The sequence below is a fragment of the Balaenoptera physalus genome (genome assembly GCF_965194825.1).
Source record: "Balaenoptera physalus genome assembly, chromosome: 3".
Classification (NCBI taxonomy): Eukaryota; Metazoa; Chordata; class Mammalia; order Artiodactyla; family Balaenopteridae; genus Balaenoptera; species Balaenoptera physalus.
In genome coordinates this window covers 62,184,601-62,206,595 of record NC_138890.1, presented here as the reverse complement: position 1 = coordinate 62,206,595, position 21,995 = coordinate 62,184,601, and the positions used below count along the sequence as shown (strand labels likewise).

The window sequence follows — 21,995 nt, the reverse complement described above, 5'->3', positions numbered from 1 at the left end:
CCTAGACACCTTCCCAAAAGAATTATTGAAGGATGAGGACATAGATTTTACCACAACAGAAATGCAAATATCACCTCAAGTACTGCCACACCTATCTGCACAGCTATTAAAGAAAAGGGTGTATACATGGGTGTGTGTGCATGCATACATACCCATGCTAATGGTTATATAAGTGGGGAATGGAGGAGAATGGTGGGTTTCTTATAACAAATGGGCCACAAGCATTTTTGCATGCCTAAATTCCTTCACACGTGAATGCTGACATAAGAATAATTAATTAGTAAGATATATATTGCAATTCCATAAATAACACAGTGCATGATGCTGTCATACTTTTAAATGAATACCAATCAAAATGACAATCTTACTGACAAAATAGCTTCTGATTGGTAGCATCAATGAGAGGCAGTAACTTTATCATCATTAAATCTTATTCCACTTATTCATTTATAAATTTTCAATCAAAACTGAAAGATTATCTGATTCTTGGAACTTTAAAAGACTTGTCTACAATTCGCTAACACAGGGAAAATGGAACCCTAACACTATAAAAACAAAATGAATGGCTCTAGAGACACAAAAAGGGCTCAAAAAACTCTAACACATCAGTTTCACTATATATTTAATGAATGCAAAGTGCTTATTAGGTGACTGAATATAAACATTTGAAAAAATTCCTACTCCTAAGAAAAGAAATTTGAAATGGATTCAGAAATTCAGAACAAAAAAATATAGTATTTGTTGAGAGAAAAAAAGAAAGAAAGGTGACATTATTGATGACACTTCATTTTGAAACCTGTTCTTTGATCCAGGTGGCACAATAAAAGAACAAAACTGAATCAGGCTAACCATTCCTGAATAGAGCAAGTACAAAGTGAGCCTTATTATCTAGCTGTACAGAGGAAAACATACATAAGAGGATCATAAAATATCTTTGTATTGACCTTTACACACAAATAAGAGGCATCCACTAATACAGGCTCGTGTTTAAATGTAAGAAAAAGATGGATAAATACTCTCAAAAGGAAATCCTCCTTCTCTGCCCATACACTGCTTAAGGATACACACAAACATACAAAAAGTGCAGCTCTGACAGTGATAGGGATTAAGGAAGTAGTTATAATTTTTTTAACATCACTGAATTTCTGTAGAAGCCCCAATTCAAAAAATTAAAGAGATTCCATAACACAAAAGCCAGAAAAAATAATTTAAAAATCCAAGAAATGTATTATACAGTTGACCCTTGAACACAGAGGTTAGGGATGCCGACCTTACACACCACTGAAAATTTGTGTATAACATTACAGCAGGCCCTCCATATCCCTCCACACAGTTCTGCATGTGTGGATTCAACGAATTGCAGATCATGTAGTACTGTAGTACAAATTTATTGAAAAAATATGTATGTAAGTTCAAACCCATGTTTTTCAAAAGTCAACTGTATTATATGCCAACTTCATAAATTCTCCTATATAACGAAGCATGTCACTCCATTATGTACACATGAATACCAGTGAATACCATCTGGCTCAAGGAAAAGAAGCATCTCCTCACTTCTTGGTTCTTTTACCTTTCTGCATACCTCTACCTTTATTTTTCTTGTCCATCCCAGCTAAGCCCTATTTTTAGTCACCACCAAAAAACTAACCCAACAGAAACAAACCAATTTTTTTCTTTATTTGGCTTGTAGTCTGACGTCCAATTTGATATTTTATTTCCTTCAGGCAGGTGTCCAAGAAAAGCTTTAGGTATATTCCAAACTTAGAATCAAAGCTGTCTTCTGGTTTTTGCTAGGATGTTCTATCAAACCAAGGATAAACATAGTAACATCACCACTAACCAACACCACTGACTATTATGGGTCATTCTGCCACACATATATTTTTTCTTCTTCCTCTTCCCTCCTACTCTTTGTTCTTGTCTCCTGCCTTTCCTCCTTCTCCTTATCACTATGTATCTTAGGCTTACTAAGACCAATCATAAAAAGTAAATAGCACTACAGGAATCTAAGAGGTTGCAATTCCCTTAACTAGATAATATAGCCCCAAAGGGCATATGTCCCCAAATGGGAACTTAAGAAATTAATCTCAGAATTACTATAATTACTGCTTATATGTCAAGATTTCTAAAAGGTAAAGACTTTGAAATTAAATGTTAAGCGACTGACTGATAAGATTCAAATTATGTTACCTTGAGAAAGCTGCATCAAGTGAATATGCAAACTGCCAGGGATAACAGGTTCAGGAAGTTCTTGAAGGAAAAACCTAAGAAGACTAATAGCCGAGGGAACATCTGCTTCCTTAACCAAATCCACCTCTTCTCCACTGTCGTATCTCTGCCGAAGCCACTCCACTGTCTCAGCATTTCCATTGACTTGAAAAAGTCCTTGTTGCTCCAGACCTCCTACATTAGTTCAAGGCAAAAATTAAATAAGCTTCAACTTCAACTACCATATATATTCATTCTCCAATCAACTTAATATACTCATACTTTGGGAAAGCCGTTCTTGGCTCCCCTGATTGGGCTAACCACCTCCAAACTACACATCTAGAAACGTATACTATCTCTGTCCTGAGGGATATTCTATTTTATCCCACCCCCTTATATCCATTAAAAATATTACTATCACCCCTCCCACTAAAATATGCTCTAAACTGGGCATTTCTGAGTATATGATTTTTAAGTAATAAAGACACACTGAAATGTTAAAAAGAATTTCCATTGTTTTTCCTCACTATATTTTGGACATTGAATACCGAAAAAAAAAATCCAAGGTCAAAAATGGATAAGTTGTGTTTATTAAAACAAAGGCTAGCCCTCAAAGTAAGGAAATGTATACCATGTTCCTCAATATAGTCCACTACGTGGCGGACTATGAACGGAACCTCATTGTCTGGATGTCCTCCCTGCTGCAGCTCATCAAGTGGAATTCCAAATATTTTGTTAGCAAGAACGGAGTTGCAGTTATTCAAGGAAGGGGAGGAGCTCTTCCTCATATCTTTTTTGCAGCCAGAAATCAAAGCTGTCTTTTCTGCCAAATAAAAGAAAAAAAAAAAAAAAAAAGACTATAATGATTAACAGGTGGCAATATGACTAAATACATTAAAGAAAAAGGCTTTACACCTGAATGTGTTCTCGTCTATTAAATATGTTCCAGTTACCAGGCCCATAGTGTGTTCTACAAATAAAGCTCAATACAATCATCTAAGCATTTTCTCTACCATGTGAAGTTAGTTCTGAATGTTCCCTTTAGTGTTTGTATATTTACCAAACAATGGCAAAACTGATCATTAAACTTCGCAGAGGACGTTAGTATCTCAAAGACAAAGTAAGGGGCAAATTCTGCTCCAACAGGACCTTACTGACCAAGTTTATTAACCACACAAGTAAAAAGCCAAACCTAATCATTTCTGGACTCTGCTCTATGAAGGTCATCTAACCACTCAATTCATAAGCACCCAAAGAGGAGAGAATCATTTTTTAAAAAATGATGGGCTAATAAGGACAAGATTAACCAGTTCTTATTTCTACATGACAGAGCAGCCATAATATGTTTTTATAAACAAAGGAAATTTTTCAGTTCTAGTCATCAACCTTCAATGAAAATGTTCTTTTATCAATCCTGCTGTTTCATAATTATTCAAAAGAAAAACTTCCATAGCCCGGCTAGTTCAGAAGAAATAAATAATTTGTCTTTGCAGGAATTGTGATCAATAAAGAAGCAGTGGGAGAAAACAATGTTTCCAATTTATGAAGCATCAAAGAACAAATACAGTAATCTCAAAAAAAATTCATTTTCTAAAATAATCATTTATGGGAATTCCCTGGAGATTCAGTGGTTAGGACTCCACGCTTCCACTGCAGGGGGCACAGGTTCTATCCTTGGTCGGGGAACTAAGATCCCACAAGCTGTGCGGCATGGCCAAAAAAAATTTTTTAATAAATAAATAAAAATAAAATAAAATAATCATTTATTATTTTATGTGGAGAAAGGAGTATTTTTAAAGGAAAGGAAAACTTTTTTCAAAAGTTGATAATGAACAAAATGGGCTTTTTTCATCACCTCAGAGAAACAATTCCTTTCATACTACAAGAGAAAGATAATAGAGCAGAAAAAAAAAAAAAAGCTCAATATTCTAAAGTTTATACAAATAAGGTCCATATGTATAACAGGTGTACCCACTGGATCAAGAGACATCGTGACTGGAAAACAAATCCATCTAACTTACAGAAACAGTAGAAATTAACTTAGGGGCAGCAAAATGCCATAAATTTAAATAGTTTTAGACAAGCAAAATCCATTCTTTAACACAACTGATGCCAGCTAATAACTACAAAACCTTAAGTTAATAATCCAATAGCAGCAATAGTAGATAAACTCCAAAATCTCTGTGGATATATAAGTATGGGATAGTTACCATTGTGGAAACTTACCTTTGAGTACTTAAACACCTAAGTTTAAAAAATGGTTTCTGCACCAGCTACCCTCAATGAGCAAGCATTCTTTTGTCATTTATGGCTGTTTGAGATTATGGCAGAAGATCAGCCTGTAGTTCCTCATTGAAGAAACACAGAACTCGATCAGTACTTCAGCAGTTAATCTAGAAGAAAAAAACAGTTCTTTTAATTTCCCACAACATCTTTAACTGTGAGAAGAGACTAGAATAAGCAGTGAGGTCCATTGAGGAAGGTCCCTATAATGAAAAGCATTCTTCTGCCTCAAAGATCTGTCTGTGACCTAGTTACAGGCAAAACCTTGCACAAGCTTTCAAATTATGATGGCTAACCCGGGTATGAATCTTTCTGCTAAAGATAAACAAATAAAGGAACCGCACAGGACAATCTCTGACAGTACACATCTTCAGGGACTACACCGTTCTAATAATCCATTTTTCCTCAATGGACCCTTCATTTGTACACACACACACATCCCACCCAGTTCTATTCCATCCTCATATACTCAGAACTAAACATGGAAGCATTTTTAGGTCAAAGAGAGGAAGACATGAGTTTAAGCTTCGAACTACACTTATATACATTACTCTTTTCTTTGTATACAACAAATATTTTGTTAACAAGAACATAGTTGTCTGAGCTTTCTAATTTGGAGAGGCAATAGCACATGTTGGAAAAGAACTAGAAAGGCACATATTCAAGTATCAACTCCATCATTCTGTAGATGTGATCCTGAACAGCTTCCATGTCTCTAAGCCTAGGTTTCCTTATATAAAATAACACCTAAACACATGTTACATTTCACTGAGAAAATACATGCATGCATTAGAAAGAAAATCAGTTTCCTTCTCTTCTTTACATAATGTTAAAAGACCAGCAAAACAGGCCGAGGAGAGACAGGAGAGAGGCGAAAACCTGTTCGGCAGTATGTTTAATATTTGGTCTCATCTTCTGTAAATTCTAATAATCTATTTAAAATCTAACAAGCTCAGTAAACTGCAAGATTCTTCTCAAGAGGCTTCAGGTAAGCAGAAGAGTATTATCATTCAGTGTGGTTTTCAAAAATGTCTTAATAGTTACATATACCTCCAGGAAGAACATTAAAAACCGAGGGGAAGGAAAACCACATTCTCACAACACATCTTTAGTAGATGATTACTTCCAAAACATCCTGAAATGCCTACTAAAACATGTAGTCTATTCATGTGAAAAACAACTTCAAAGTTTATATAAGATCCTTTAGGGAGGTTAACTTCAGGGATAAGACGTTTAATGAACTTACATTAAAAGTCAGGTTGATACCCTCATGACATAAAGGAAAGGGGATCTGCTTGATGTACAATAAATGAAGACTCATTAGAAGACTTTGTCAAAGGCAAGTTCTAGGGACTTCCCTGGTGGCCCAGTAGCTAAGACTCCGCGCTCTCAATGCAGGGGGCCTGGGTTCGATCCTTGGTCAGGGAACTAAATCCCACATGCCGCAACTAAAGATCCCGCATGCCTTCAATGAAGATCCCACGTGCTGCAACTAAGACCCCGCGCAGCCAAATAAATAAATATATTTTTTTAAATGGCAAGTTCTATATCACGAAAATGGCTATTCAGGTTTAGTGTACTTGTTTAGTGAAACCAGGAACCAGTTATCTCATCCTGTGTTCTCTACTACTCCCAACCTCTAAGCAAACAATCTGAAAAGCACATCTTTCCTAAGGCAATGCTGGGTAGGAATCCATGAGTTCATCAGTACAAATTCATCCTTACTATTGGAAAAACAAAGGGCATCATCATGATGATGAAAACAGCAGCAGAGAACATTAAATGAGCAATTACTGATACTATGTGCCAGGTATTTCTATGCACTATACACGTATTGATACAGTATTATGACTTATTTTAATGAGACACTGCATAGAGGCTCAACAATTTAACCACAATCCACCCAGCTAATACGGGTCAGAGGCAGAATCTGAATCCAGGGAGTGTAACTCCTAGTCCTTGCTCTTTATTACTATACTATACTATCACTCCGTGTAAATTCTGACGATTTAAAGTACCACAGACTCTCACATTTTATCTCTCAAACTAAACACAGAGTCATATATATTTTAGGAGGTCATTCATTCATAGCCTGCTAAAAGGTACTTTTGTTTTATTTTGTTTGTTTTGTTGTTGTTGTTGTTGTTATTTTGCTAAAAGGCACTTTTAAAGCATGCCTATGTTCCGAGCCCTAGCAGCCAACGACTATTCACTTCAGACCTCTATCCAGAGAACACTGCTGAAGGCATTCAGACTAGAGTGGCCCAAAATAACATTCCTGCAAAATGCAAAGTTGTTTCTGACATGATTTAGTACTGCTTCCTGTCCCTTTTCAGAGCTTAAATCATGTAAATATTTCCTTTATATGTGTACTAGGTTGAAGTGTCTCCCCAAAACTCATGTCCACCTGGAACATCAAAATGTGACCTTATTTGAAAACAGGATCTTTGCAAATGTAATTAGTTAAGGATATCAAGATGAAATCACCTTGATTTAGGGGAGTCCTTAATCCAATCACTAGTGTGCCTATAAGAAGGAGACAGGACACACAGAGACACACAGAGGGGAAGAAGGCCACGTGAAGACAAAGGCGGAAATTGAGTTATGCTGTCAAAAGACAAGAAATGCCAGGAGCCACCAAAAGATGGAAGAGGCAAGGAAGAATTCTCCCTTCAGAGGGAGCATGGCCCTGCCCACACCTTGAGTTTAGACTCCTGGCCCCCTGATCTGTGAGAGAAATTTTTCTACTATTCTAGAGTCACCCCATTTTTAGTAATTTATCACGGAAGCCCTAGAAAACTAATGCAACATCTAAACTACAATATCCCATTTTTGAAGAAAAGAAAAATGGAAAAGAAAATAGCAGCAGGTCAGGTACCACAGAAAAATATGCCAAAGAGATCTGATGAAATGTCTGAACAGATAGTCAATAAAATGCAAACAAAGCAGTTAATTAAAGGCTTGACACAAGAGAATACAATGTGCAGACTTTCAAAATAACCAAGGATTTCTGAAAGCATAATTTTATTATAAATCAAAACAGCAAAATCATTTTAAATACAAGTAACAGTTGCCTAGCATGGTGGTACTGACAACAAATAAGAAACCATTTTGAATTTTATATCACATACTTTACCATGAGACAAGAGTGATAAAAAATAATGCAATTAAATACCAATTATCAATAAGCTGACTAATGGGTACATTCAGGAAAGTGTACCTTCATATACTAGCTATCAACCTGAGTTCTGCGAAGGCTCAAAATACTTCTACACTCTATTCATATACATATGGTTACATACACATATATATCAGGGGTCCCCAACCCTGGTTAGGAACCGGGCCACACAGCAGGAGGTGAGTGGCAGTCGAGCGAGCGAAGCTTCATCTGCCGCTCCCCACTGCTCCCCATTACTCACATTACCTCCTGAACCATCCCCACCCCCGCACCATGGAAAAACTGTCTTCCACGAAACTGGTCCCTGGTGCCAAAAAGGTTGGGGACTGCTGATATACATGACAGCAACAAACACACCTTTCTTAACAGCAAAGAATCTTTAAGTCTTAAGTATCAGGACTTCCTGGTGGTGCAGTGGTTAAGAATCTGCCTGCCAATGCAGGGGACACGGGTTTGAGTCCTAATTCCAGAAGATCCCACGTGCCGCGGAGCAACTAAGCCCGTGCGCCACAACTACTGAGCCTGCACTCTAGAGCCTGTGAGCCACAACTACTGAGCCCACGCACCACAACTACTGAAGCCCTTGCACTCTAGGGCCCGTGCTCCACAACAAGAGAAGCCACAGCAGTGAGAAGCCCGCGCACCGCAACGAAGAGTAGCCCCCACTCACTGCAACTAGAGAAAGCCCACATGCAGCAACGAAGACCCAATGCAGCCAAAAACAAATAAATAAAATAAATTTTAAAATGTGTTTAAAAAGAAAAGTCTTAAGTATCTAATAAAATTAGTAGTGACAGTTTTTTTTAAAGGATATAACACCAACATCAATACCACGGATAACAGCAGATAGCATTAACTGAGCTATTACTGAGCCAGGAACTACCTTAAGGGCTTCAAATATATTAATTCATTTAATCCTTACAACAATCCTATGGAAGTACATATTTTCATTATATTCATTTCACTGATGAGAAAATTAAAAAGCACTGAGAACTTTTGGGGGTGATGGAAATGTTCTATGTCATGATTGTGGTAGTGGTGGTTACATGCTTAATACATTTGTCAGAACTTATTAAACTAAACATTTTAAATTGGTGAATGTGATTGTATATAAATTACACTTCAATAAAGCAGAAAAAATTAAAAAGAGAAAACTCACATGAATTAAGGCATAGCATCATTTTAATATATTAACTATTGAATATTAAACTTTTATTATAAAATATGACATTTTAAAATATGCTTTTCCATCCACAAAAGGAAAATAAAATATTTCTCTTTTTTTTAAATGTATTTGTTGTGGTTTTTTAAACTAATTATTTATTTATTTATAGTTGCAGTACACGGGATTTATTTGCCGCACACGGGATCTTTTGGTTGCAGCACGCAGGATCTTTAGTTGCAGCACGTGGGATCTAGTTCCCTGACCCGGGATCAAACCCGGGCCCCCTGCATTGGAAGGCGGAGTCTTAGCCACTGGACCACCAGGGAAGTCCCCAAAAATATAATATTTTTTTAACCACATTTCAAGAACCAATCCTGTTTGGCCCTTCTATGCTATCTAGCACATCCAGAAATTACTACAATTTCTATAGAGCATAACTAAAAAAAAAAAAAAAAGGGATAAAACGCTGAAGACTTTATAAATTTTAACACTAGTTGAAAGTCTTTTCAGAGCAAATAATTTTACAAAACAGTATAATGGTAATAAGAGTAGATCTGCAATATACTAATAAACTTTCATCATTTTACAAATAAAACAACCTGTGGTTAAGAGGGGTATCTGCAAAAATAAATTATCACTTTCACGTAAAAATGTTCTACCTTCAAACTGAATAGAAAGGAAAAAGAAAAGTCACTTTTGCCCAAAATGCTTTTGACAAAATAGGGATACAATTCACACAGAAAAGTTTAAAAGAGCTACCTCAATCATCTTCAATAATTGCTAAAACAGGACTTCCCTGGTAGTCCAGTGGCTAAGACGCCACACTCCCAATGCTGGGGCCTGGGTTCGATCCCTGGTCAGGGAACTAGATCCCACATGCTGCAACTAAGAGTTCACATGCCACAACTAAGAGTTCACATGCCGCAACTAAGACCCAGCACAGCCAAAAAAATAAATACTTTTTAAAAAATTGCTAAAACAAAACAAAACCTAAAAAAGTGCTATCACTAGTACAAAAAGAGGGAAAAGCCAAGAGGGAGCTGAGTCTCAATAAAGATGGTAAACTTTGGGAACAGAGATAATGTACCCCTGCTCCATACATTCATCTTTTCATTAGTAAGCTCTAAGCAATTTATCAAACAAAGGAAAAGGCACTTCTTTCATTCTGACTGAACAAGGATGGTACTACAAAATTTGCCAGTATGCTAAATCTGTGGTTCCCTCCTGGCCTGAGAAACTGACAAGGCATCAATCTGTCTGAATCCTTAACAGTACCAAGCAAACAGAAAAGTTAAACATCTCAACAGCATATAAACTTATCTGTCAAATGTCTATAGATGCTACTCTGATCAGGAAAATACCAAGTCATTTAAATCTACTATTAAATTCATTTGAAAAAGAATAGTTACATGTATATGTGTAAGTGAATCACTTTGCTGTACACCTGAAACTGACTCAAGTGTTAATCAACTATACTCCAACATAAAATTAAAAGTTAAAAAATAAATAAATTCATATTGACTTTGCCCTTAAGTAATTTATCAAAGTATATCTAACTAAAGGAGAATTCAGGACTAGAAAGTTTGCTTGCTTGTTTGCTTATTTATGTATGTATGTATGTATGTATGTATTTATGGCTGCATTGGTATTTATGTATGTATGTATGTATTTATGGCTGCGTTGGTATGTATGTATGTATATATGTGTGTATGTATTTATGGCTGCGTTTGGTCTTCATTGCTGCACACGGGCCCTCTCTAGTTGCAGCGAGTGGGGGCCACTCTTCGTTGCAGTGCGCAGGCTTCTCCTTGTGGTGGTTTCTCTTGTTGTGGAGCACAGGCTGTAGGGTACGCGGGCTTCAGTAGTTGTGGCGTGTGGGCTCAGCAGTTGTGGCTCGCGGGCTCTAGAGCGCAGGCACAGTTAGTTGTGGCACACGGGCTTAGTTGCTCCGCGGCATGTGGGATCTTCCCAGAGCAGGGCTCGAACCCATGTCCCCTGCATTGGCAGGTGGATTCTTAACCACTGCGCCACCAGGGAGGTCCCAGGACTAGAAAGTTTTTAAAGAGAGCTCTAATACTCAAAAGGTGAGGAATTTCTTTGCCTTAAAAAACAAAAAAAGATTATAAAGTATTTATCGGAACAATTATTACCCCTGTGCCTGAGGATTTATTCACCTGTGTGCACTTTAACATACTTGTTGAGGGAACAATCCTCCTCCATGGTGATTCCACAAAACTACAATGAGCAATGAATCAAGTGTATTTTGTATAACTACACTCCCCAAATCATGGTACTAGATACAGCACATATATTTTACAGATTGCAACTCACTAAACAAAACATTTCACCTTGAGACAGCTCACTTATCCCTCTTTTATGCAAAGTATTCAAGCAAGGGTTTCATGGCCACAGTCAATTATTTTATAAACCCCCATGATTTCAAGCTTTCAAAGCAAAACAAAAGTAATAAAGCCAAAGGGAGATAAAATCCCCTGTAACTAAGTCCCTTCATCTATTCTCCTCACTGATATCCTCATCAAATCTAACCTGAATTCCCCTGCACAAAATTCCTCAACTGTTTTCCAATGCCTGGAGCCCTGGGCTCTAAATTTTTTGAACAGGAAAAAGATTATGCGCATACCTCTCATACATGTATGTGTATTTCTAAAGTAGAATAATGAATACCTTAGTATATTATGCACATAATAAACATACAGAAAAATAACATTTAAACAATTCCCTGGCAGTCCAGTGATTAGGGCTCCACTGCAAGGGGCACGGGTTGGGTCCCTGGTTGGAGAACTAAGATCCCACATGCCTCATGGCGTGGCAAAAGAAAAAAAAAATTGAACATTAAAAATAAATAGAAACAGGGCTTCCCTGGTGGCACAATGGTTAAGAATCTGCCTGCCAATGCAGGGGACACAGGTTCGAGCCCTGGTCCGGGAAGATCCCACATGCTGCGGAGCAACTAAGCCCGTGCACCACAACTACTGAGCCTCTGCTCTAGAGCCCGTAAGCCACAACTACTGAAGCCCGCACGCCTAGAGCCCGTGCTCCGCAACAACAGAAGCCACTGCAATGAGAAGCCTGCGCACCGCAACGAAGAGTAGCCCCCACTCGCCGGAACTAGAGAAAGCCCGCGCGCAGCAACAAAGACCCAACTCAGCCAAAAATAAATAAATAAATAAAATAAAAAATAAGTAGAAACATAAATTTTACTCCTCCACCTACACACACATTTTAATAGGTCATCCTGCCCATTCAAAGTGCCAGCACCTCACTTTTGAGACCAGTGACCTATAGCACTGGTTTCCTAATTTCATCTGGGGATGGGGAAAGTTTTGTTCAATATACAGCCACAGCCCCAATCTAGCATCCATGAGAGCCTGGCCTGGGCTCTCTGTATGTTTAATAAGCTCTTTGGGTGATTATAATACATACAAAGTTTTAAGAACCTCTGACGTACACAGTAAACTGCAAATTCTATTACGTGGTGTACAAGTACTTCACCTACCAGTAAAATCTTCTTTCCTGTCACTCTTACACCTCACTCTACTCTCCAAGAATACTTAACTACTTGAAATTCACAATCCACATCTCCCAAGCTGTGCACATTGTTTTCTGTCTTGGAGCCCTAACTCAACACCATGACCAATTCCATCTCGTTCACCAAACTTCCATCCACCATCAAGTCTCAACTCCAGCTTCCTCTGTCAAACCTTCCCTGACTTCCTGAAGCAGACAGTTCTCCTTCCTTTTGCTCCTAAGGTATCTCTTACCTTTTTAGCAAACATCCCATAGAATCTAAAAATATGTCTATCTCTTTTTCAAAAGAGAGGATCCTTGTAGGTAGGAACCCTGTCATTTCATCTTTGTATCACCTCTGTATCATCTTTGTATTGCCTCAATCCTTAACACATAATTTAATGTTTAAAATATATGTTGAGGGACTTCCCTGGTGGCACAGTGGTTAAGACACTGTGCTCCCAATGCAGGGGGCCTGGGTTAGATCCCACATGCATGCCGCAACTAAGGAGCCCACCTGTCGCAACTAAGACCTGGTGCAACAAAATTAATAAATTAATTAAATATATGTTGAATAAAGACATAAATAAGAAGCAAATAATACTGACTATTCAAATTTAAGAAGATTAACAAGAGGAGAACACCTCCTTAAGTGATTAAAAACTAAATAAATACACTTCTATATATACATGGTACATATATACACTACCAAATGTAAAAGAGCTAGCTAATGGGAAGCAGCCGCATAGCACAGGGAGATCAGCTCAGTGCTTTGTGACCACCTAGAGGGGTGGGATAGGGAGAGTGGGAGGGAGATGCAAGAGGGAGGGGATATGGGGATATATGTATATGTATAGCGGATTCACTTTGTTATACAGCAGAAACTAACACAACATTGTAAAGCAATTATATTCCAATAGAGATGTTTTAAAAAAACAAAAAACATCAAAAGTGGCTGCCATATCTACTCCCAGCAATAACCAAAAATAATCAAATCAAGACAGGAAATCACTTTATAACAACTTTATTTATTTATTTATTTTTGGCTGCATTGGGTCTTCATTGCTGCACGCATGCTTTCTCTGGTTGCTTGAAGCTGGGGCTACTCTTCATTGCGGTGCGCGGGCTTCTCACTGCAGTGGCTTCTCTTGTTGCGGATCACAGTCTCTAGGCACGCGGGCTTCAGTAGTTGCAGCACGTGGGCTCAGTAGTTGTGGTTCATGGGGTCTACAGCGTAGGCTCATTAGTTGTGGCGCACGGGCTTAGTTGCTCTGCGGCATGTGGGATCTTCCCGGACCAGGGCTCGAACCCATGTCCCCTGCATTAGCAGGCGGCGGATTCTTAACCACTGCGCCACCAGGGAAGCCCCTATAACAACTTTAAATGGAGTATAATCTATAAAAATATTGAAACACTATGTTGTACATCTGAAATGTATAATAATAATAATACTGTAAATAATATTAAAAACTAATCATATTGTAAATCAACTATAATTTTTAAAAAATTATGGAAAGGAACTATGATTTATGGAATATCTATAAGCACTTCACAAGTTATTTCTCATACCTAGAAGAATGCTATGAGGCAGGCACTATTCCCCTTTTACATGTACTGTGAGCCTCATGTCACTGAGCTAAACTTCAAAATTTCTAAATGGTGATGCTAGAATGTGCTGCTGGATCTAACTGCAAATCTTTCTAATGACAGTAATTTAAGTCTTAAGAAACCAGAACAATAAAATGAGCAGTATTACAAAGGCAAAAAGACTTCCTCTCACATTTACTTGTAAATCAGCCACAATTCTGATTCAAAAAGCCAAGGGAACCATAAGGTACCTGAAGTTAGTCTCCAAGGTAGATAAACTTCCCCAAAGGATGAAGGATGACCTTCTGAGATATTTATCGGTGAGATCTAGAGTTTTTGAAGGTTCACATATCAGTGCATGAAAAACAGGTAAGAGTGGTAGAGAGATGTTTAATCTTACTCATGAAAGTATGAGAAAAGGTGACACTTTAAATGCTGTCTCCTGATGAAAGGGTAAGCCTGTAATGTGCTGGAGCAAGCTGGCTCCCAACAGGTTCCTTTACCCCACATTCACTCTAAGGTCACTGGTCACTACTTTAGCATGATCTTCTATTAAGTCAAAGTGAGTTATGTGTTAAATTAGCTCTTTCCACTAAGTACCAACACAATGACTGGCCCCCCACAAAAAAACAGCTCTACAATTTAGAGGGCGACACAAAATACCTGAGAAAGCATATGTACGTAAAGACAGCACATATTCCAGTCAATTATATGCATGCATATAATCTCAATTTTGACAAATGTTCACTCTTCAAGACTCCTCTATTCTGGTAACTTTTCACCTTTCATGTTTCTCCACTGAAAACAAGCTCACCTAGGGCCCACTAATGAGTACAGTCTTAAGAAGACTAGCATATCATTTCTTATTGTTCTTTAATACAAAACTACAATACACTTTTTTTCTTTTTTTTTTCCTTTTTTTACCATTGGAGGTAATTCCACAACTTGTTCTAGCCAAATGGGTCCCTTGAGAGAACAACATTCTCTTTTTGCACTGACTTGTGCAAAAACTGCTCTGGGGGGGAAAAAAAAGGAACCTGGGATATGAACAAAAAAGCACTGACTATACTTATTTTTTGTATCTGTCTTTCCCACTTGATTATAAACTTTGAGAGCAAAAATTATGATTTCATCTTTATTTCCTGGGTTGTGAACACTACACAACAGCAGAACTCCAGTATCTGAAATGATGCTATCATTTCTGATATACTTTCTAGTTCACTATCCAACTGAATCCTCACAACCATCCCCTGTGAGATAAGCATGGCAGATTATCACTTTTTCTCAGAAAAGAAAAAAAAAAATCTCAGAGAGCTGAAGAAACTGGTTTAAAGTCACTTAACTAGTGAGTAGGTCACTAAACTAGTGAGCAGAAGTCTGCTGCCCTTTAGGCTGATGCTCTTTCAGGCAACAATGACTACAACCAAAACTGAAAATATTGTTTGAAATTTCACTGAAATGTATGAAACGATACTTCGTAAAGGTGATTCATAAAACACTTAAATATTCTGTACTTGCTAGTCAAAAATCATTATTCAAACACTAGAATACTCCTTAACAGAAAAAATATATACCTTTTGAAATCATTAGTTTCAAAAGTGATTCTATAATGAACCACAATATGGTCTGCTTTTGCTATAAAAATTCTCTCATCTTGGGCTTCCCTGGTGGTGCACTGGTTGAGAATCTGCCTGCCAATGCAGGGGACACGGGTTCGAGCCCTGGTCTGGGAAGATCCCACATGCCGCGGAGCAGCTGGGTCCGTGAGCCACAATTATTGAGCCTGCGCGTCTGGAGCCTGTGCTCCACAACAAGAGAGGCCGCGATAGTTATAGGCCCGCGTACCGCGATGAAGAGTGGCCCCCGCTTGCCACAACTAGAGAAAGCCCTCGCACAGAAACGAAGACCCAACACAGCCATAAATAAATAAATTAATTAATTAAAAAAAAAATTCCCCCATCTTATCTGATCCTAAATTTGAGCTCCTTCACCTTTCCAAATTTTTAATCCACTATGACTGGTGTCCAAAAAGGACCTCCCCCCACCCTTCCCCCCAAATATTAAGCACCTACTATGTCAATCAACAAGTGTTTTTCAGTTTTATTTTTACTTTTACTTTTCAATTACATGGAACAGCAGCTTGATACATAAAAGCAAAAATACATATTTTAAGAATAAGTAAACAACTCAAGTTTTTCTATTTTTCTATTCCAGAAAAGGGCAATAATAGAAACCAGACATCTCTCTGAAAACTGTTTAAAACCAAAAATATAAGAATTATTACACATCATATACAAAAGAAAAGGAAAATATACACTAAAGCTAGGTAAAAACCTGTCTGAAAAGATTTAGGGTATTTCCTTCTCTAGTAGAAATCCAATAAATTTCATTAAATTATCTTGTCAAGCCACTGCATCTTCCTCAACCTAAGACTTTTATACGTGCTGGTTCATTTGCCTCAAACACTCTCCCCCTCACTTCCTCCTACTCATCTTCCGCTCTTACTCAAGTCCCATTCATGGAGGGGCCTTCTCCAACCCATCCAACCTAATGATATCCCCTGTCAATTTTTCTTAGGACATGTTATTCCTTGGCTCCAAAACATTCATCACAAGTTTTATTATATAGTCCTTTCTGTGTTTGTTTAAAGTTTCTTTCTCCCAACAGAGTATAAGTTCCTTAAAGTCCACTGGTGGGATTTTTTTTTTAAAGCAGCTTTATTAAGGTATAATTTACATATCATAAAATTCACTCTTTTCAAGTGTATAATTTAATGTCTAGTAAATTTACAGTTATGCAACCATCACCAAGTAACTGCTTGGGTTTTGCTCCTTCATGTATCTCTAACATTTATAAGGAGAAAAATAAATATCCAGTGAATGAATAAATCAATCTGATAATGAGTTACTCTTAATGCCATTACTATTAATATCTCATGTGAGTACGAGTTGGTGCATTAAACCTGCCTTTATTACATTCCATTCCAAAAATCCTTCATTATTTCCATGTCCAATCAAATTGGCTCTTCTATAAGGCCCCAAAGTGAACCTCCTCACATATTGGCCTTCTGTGCCACTTGGGGAACACTGATTCAGGTCAAGTTCATGTGTATATACTACACTTCCTTTTTCTCCATCCAGTAATCCCCTCCTCTGCTCCTAGCCATGTTAACAAAATACTTTATAAACAAAGGAAAGTTCAGGAGCATTAATCTTACTCATTGGTGAGGACAGAATCTTCATTTAATGCATGCACCTTTGTAATGCTGAGGTTATGGAAATAAGTTCTCAGTATTGATATATACCTAATTGAGAACTTAATATAGTGTGACTTACTAAATAATTGGAAACCTTTTTCAGATGTAAAATCTCTTTGTTGTTTATCCATGTGTAAAACAGAAATTTTCAATTTCTATTTATTTATTTTATTTATTTATTTTAATTTTTTTTTAGTCGCACTGCGGGGCATGCGGGTAGTTCCCGACCAGGGATCGAACCCATACCCCCTGTGGTGGAAGTGCAGAGTCCTAACCACTGAACCGCCAGGGAATTTACCCCAATTTCTATGTTTTAAATTTCAGTATTGCATTCATTTTAAGAACCATTAAGGTTTTCAGATAAAAGATTTAATGCACGTACAAAATAACTTTTTAAAGTAACTTTTTTTTTAAAGTAATTCAACAACAAACAAACAAAAACCAATTTAAAAAATGAGCAAAGGGCTTAAACAGACATTTCTCCAAAGATACACAAATGAAAGATGTGCAGCATCACTCTTAGGGACATGCAAATCAAAACCACAATGAGATACCTGTTCACCCCCATTAGGATGCCTATTATCAAACAAACCAAAAAAACAAACCAACAAACAAAGGGAAGTAACAATTGTTGGGGAGATGTAGAGAAGCTGGAACCCCTGTGCATTGCTAATGGTGCAGCAGACCTGGAAAACAGTTTAGATGTTCCTCGAAAAGTTAAGCACAGAATTACCAGCAATTCCACTCCTAGGTATATACCCAAAAGAATCGAAAGCAAGGACTCAAACAGATACCTGTACACCAAAGTTCATAGAAGCATTATTCACAAAAGCCAAAATGTGGAAACATCCAAATGTCCATCAAGAGATGAACGGATAAACTAAATGTTGTATATACACACAATGGAATATATTATTCAATCTTAAAAAGGAAGGAAATTCTGATACACGCTACAATATGAATGAACCCTGAAAATGAACTAAATGAAATATGCCAAACACAAAAGGACAAATGCTATATGATTCCACCTATATGAGGTACCTAGAATAGGCAAATTATAGAGACAGAAAGTAGAATAGAGGTTACCACGAGCTAGGAGGAAGAGGGAATGGGGAATTGCTGTCTAAGAGTTTCTGTTTGGGATGATGAAAAAGTTCTGGAAATGGACAGTGGCAATGGTTGCACAACACTGTGAATGTCCTTAATGCCACTGAATTGTACACTTAAAAATGGTTAAATGGTAAATTTTACGTTATGTATATTTATCACAATTTTTTTCAAAGTATAGCTACAATTTATCCTATTATGTTTCCCAATACTAAAGTCAGGGTACAACAAAGGGGAGCCATGCACAGACTGAGCTTATTCAGAAATGATAATAAAAGTAGCTGTCATTTTATTGATGAGGAAAAACTGACACGTCACAATATATCCATTTCAGTCATTTTCTCTGTCCTAAAACAATGGCATTCTAATAAAAACACACTTCATACTAATACAAGATATAAAAAAAGGGAAAATTGCATGCAGGGGGGGAGGAGATATGTAGCAACTCTGTACTTTCTGATTAATTTTTTTGTGAACCTAAAACTTCTCTAAATATTGCCTATTAATTTTTGAAATAAATATAAATTTTAAAGATAGAGAAAATAACAGAATTCTATACACTCATATTAATAAATAAAACACTACATATACAGTTAAAAACACACACACAATGTAACATTTACTTCACCTAAGGAAGAATTTTATGACACTGATAAGCCTTTCTACATCTTTCCAAGCATTTAAGATGCGTTCCAGATCCCTAACTGGTAACACAATTAAACTGTTAAAAATACTGCCCAAATTTTAAAAGCAGCAGAGATTAAGAAAGTAAGAAGGAGCTCCCGATAGATATACAAATAATAACCAGTTTATTCAATTCCATTCAGCTAGTACGCACTTACTAAATGCACAGTACCTGAGAGACACCCAGGCCAACACGTATTGCATGCAAGGTTACAAAAAGGAAAGTTGAAGACACAGCCTCACATTAACCCAGAAAGTCAATAATTCAAAACCATCCTTTAATGCCCACTTTTAAAAGTAAGTGCATCTCAGCTATTTAATGTTCATAATCTGCATTACTGTGGTTCCGGTTGCCATTTTTAGATTATCATCAACTTGAAAATAAGGTAAGTGCCCAATCTTAGGTACTTTTTTCATTGATTAGACGGCATAATGGGGAGCCGAACGAAATGCCTTTCTAAAAGTCAGTTTGATTTTTAATTGATTTTTAATTGAAGTTTACCAACTTCCCACTGGGCAAGTGTGCCAACTGATTCAATTTACTAATACCTTATCTCGGAAGCCAGGCGCCTCATCTGAAACAGCGCTGTACCCTCTCTAGCCTGGCCTATGCAGAATGCATTCTAGACAAGTCCCCAGTGCACCAACAGCCCAATTTTGGCTATATTCTCTGAACGATCTAAGGAAGTCAGCAACCACTCATCTCACGTGATCTTAAAAAGGGGCGCAGTTGAGCCCGGATTAAACCACACTTTTTTTTTTCTGCATTAACTTCACTGCCCAGCTTTAAGGAAAAGGGCAGGGAGGCGGCGCAGGTCCGGTGTGCAGGGAAGGCTAGCAAACAAGGGTGGGGAGCTGTGCCTTCTACTTTGGGGGAGCTAGGTGAGAAGGCACACCCGCTCACGCGCACTGCAGCGGCTGAAAAATCGAAGACTGCCACACCCCCTGGCTGCCAGGGGCACATCTTCACCTTCTCTTGCTCTAGGAGAAAGGGGGCCCTCTCTACGGAATGCCGCACCTGCAACGGCACTGCCCGGGATCCCCCGCACCCCGAGGTGAAAAGCCCTTGAACCCGGTGCGGGTGGGACACGGAGCTGGGGGGAGGCAGAAGGGGGAGGGCCGCGGCTACTGGGACCAGCGCATGCGCAGATACGGGTACCCGCCCGTTCACCTACCGTTGGAACCTCGACGCCCAGTTCCCCGGCCGCGGCCGCTTCTCCAGAACCCGCGGCAACTGAAAGAGGGCGAGAACTGAGGCCCCAAGTGGCTCCGCGGCCAGCGAGCTTCTTCTTGTGGCCGCCACTGGTGGAAGGCTGAACCGACGACTGTGGCGCAGGGCCAGCCCGTTAGGCGACCCCCGGATGCCCCCGGCGGTGGCGGCGGCAGAGACACGGAGGATGGGGCGGGAGCGGAGACGGAGGCTGTAGCTGAGGCGCTGAGCCTCCCTAACGGCGAGCGAGAGGAGAGCGGAGGGCGGAGGGCGGAGGGCGGAGGGCTGGCAGGGGCTGGGCCGGACATGACGTACGTGGGAGGGGCGGAGGGGCGGGGAGGGGCGGAGGGGCGGGGAGGGGCGGGGCGGGCCCGCGGGCGGGGGCGGGGCTCCCCAAAGCCCCGCGGCTGCAGCCTTCGAGTCCGTGGGCTTTAGAACCGCCGGGCTTTTCCCACCCCAAATTTGGTCCCCTGAGTTACGGTGTGAGAAGCAGGGCGCGGGCCTGAGGGAGGTGTCTGGGGGTCCTCAGTCTGGGGAGGTTGGAAAGAAGACAGAGGAAAGTGGGGAGAGGACGTAGGTGTCATGAAGGGCAAATCCGGCAGCCCGAGGTCACTCCTGGTCTCTGCGGAGGGAGCATGCCCACCTGCAGGAAGCCAGAAAAACCCGGGTGCCGTTATCTAGGTGAGGAGCGCGGAGACCTTTAACAGAAACCTCCGGGCAGACTGAAGCGGTGAGTCACGTTCCCATTCTCAGCGACGGAGGTTAGATGGGGGACCCTGTCCGCCCCCCACCCTTCCTCTTCACCTAAGGACAAGACCTAGACTCCAGAGAGAACCAGACTTCCTCTGGTGCCGAAAGCATCTGGGAAAATGAAAGTCAACAGGCTATATGCTTACAGAGAGCTTCCTATACAAAACCAGAATTTCAGAGGCAGAGCTGAAAGGCAGAAAGAATGAGGAGCTCTCTGAGCCTGGGGTGTCTATACTTGCTTGCATAGCCACCCAGACCGACCGTGCAGCTCCCACGCGTTCACAAAGGTATGAATATTCATACAATCTCGTTTGTTGCTTTAGTTTGTTAAGGGCTTTGAGATCTCCCATTGAGTAAAACGCAGTGTTCTGCCTTTAGACTCCTTGATGGAGGGTATAGATCCCCACTTGCACAAAGAACTCTGGGTGTCTGTAAAAATATAAACTACCACAGTTCAGTTGTCCCCTACATGCCTGAGCTGGAAGTCAGAAACCTGGAAAATGTAAGACAAGAACCCTCATAGAACTTGGAACAAAATTTACCCCCCCCCAAAAAAAAAGAAAGAAAGAAAGAAAAGAAAAGAAAGTCACCCTATGAGATGATCTGTAAATGTGTTACAGAGATCAAGGTGGCTCCCAGATTTCATCAGAGAGAGTAAAATACATCATCTGTAACCTAAGTGTCACATGCCTAGTTGATGCTGTCATAAGAGACGGGTGGGGTCCATTAAGAGTCTAGAACCAGCAGAATCTGAATAAGAATGTACTGTGGGCTCTCATTCTGTCTAGGAGAGAGGCTACTGATTCTAATGACCGGGACCAATACCCATCCATTATCAGAACAGTTTAAAAAAACTTAGTTCAGATTCAGTCCCTCACTCAACAAATACTTATTGAATGCTTACCATGTTCTAGTCTCTTAGGATATATCAGCAAATAAGATCCCTGTCAGTGAGTTTATATCCTAATAAACTTAAATTCTAGGTATCATTTAAGAACATACAAAGACCCATGCTCTGATTCCACACTTATCAGGTAGT

General features: G+C 39.2%; 1 protein-coding gene across 18 annotated transcripts in view; it reads right to left on the bottom strand.

Moving 5' to 3' along the window:
• Positions 1-20,486, bottom strand: part of FAM13B (family with sequence similarity 13 member B) — a 117,126-nt gene extending 96,640 nt beyond the window's left edge. For 17 of the 18 annotated variants that reach the window (XM_082454554.1, XM_082454568.1, XM_082454567.1 and 14 more), the window contains exons 1-4: positions 20,172-20,486; positions 4,435-4,601; positions 2,840-3,031; positions 2,191-2,403 (exon numbers count right to left, since the gene is read on the bottom strand). In XM_082454554.1, the coding sequence (XP_082310680.1) occupies positions 2,191-2,403; positions 2,840-2,996 (370 nt within the window). In that variant the 5' untranslated portion in view covers positions 2,997-3,031; positions 4,435-4,601; positions 20,172-20,486. The remainder of the gene's footprint in view (positions 1-2,190; positions 2,404-2,839; positions 3,032-4,434; positions 4,602-20,171) is intronic. The other variant, XM_082454561.1, reaches the window with a different exon arrangement.
• Positions 20,487-21,995: the final 1,509 nt, after the last annotated feature.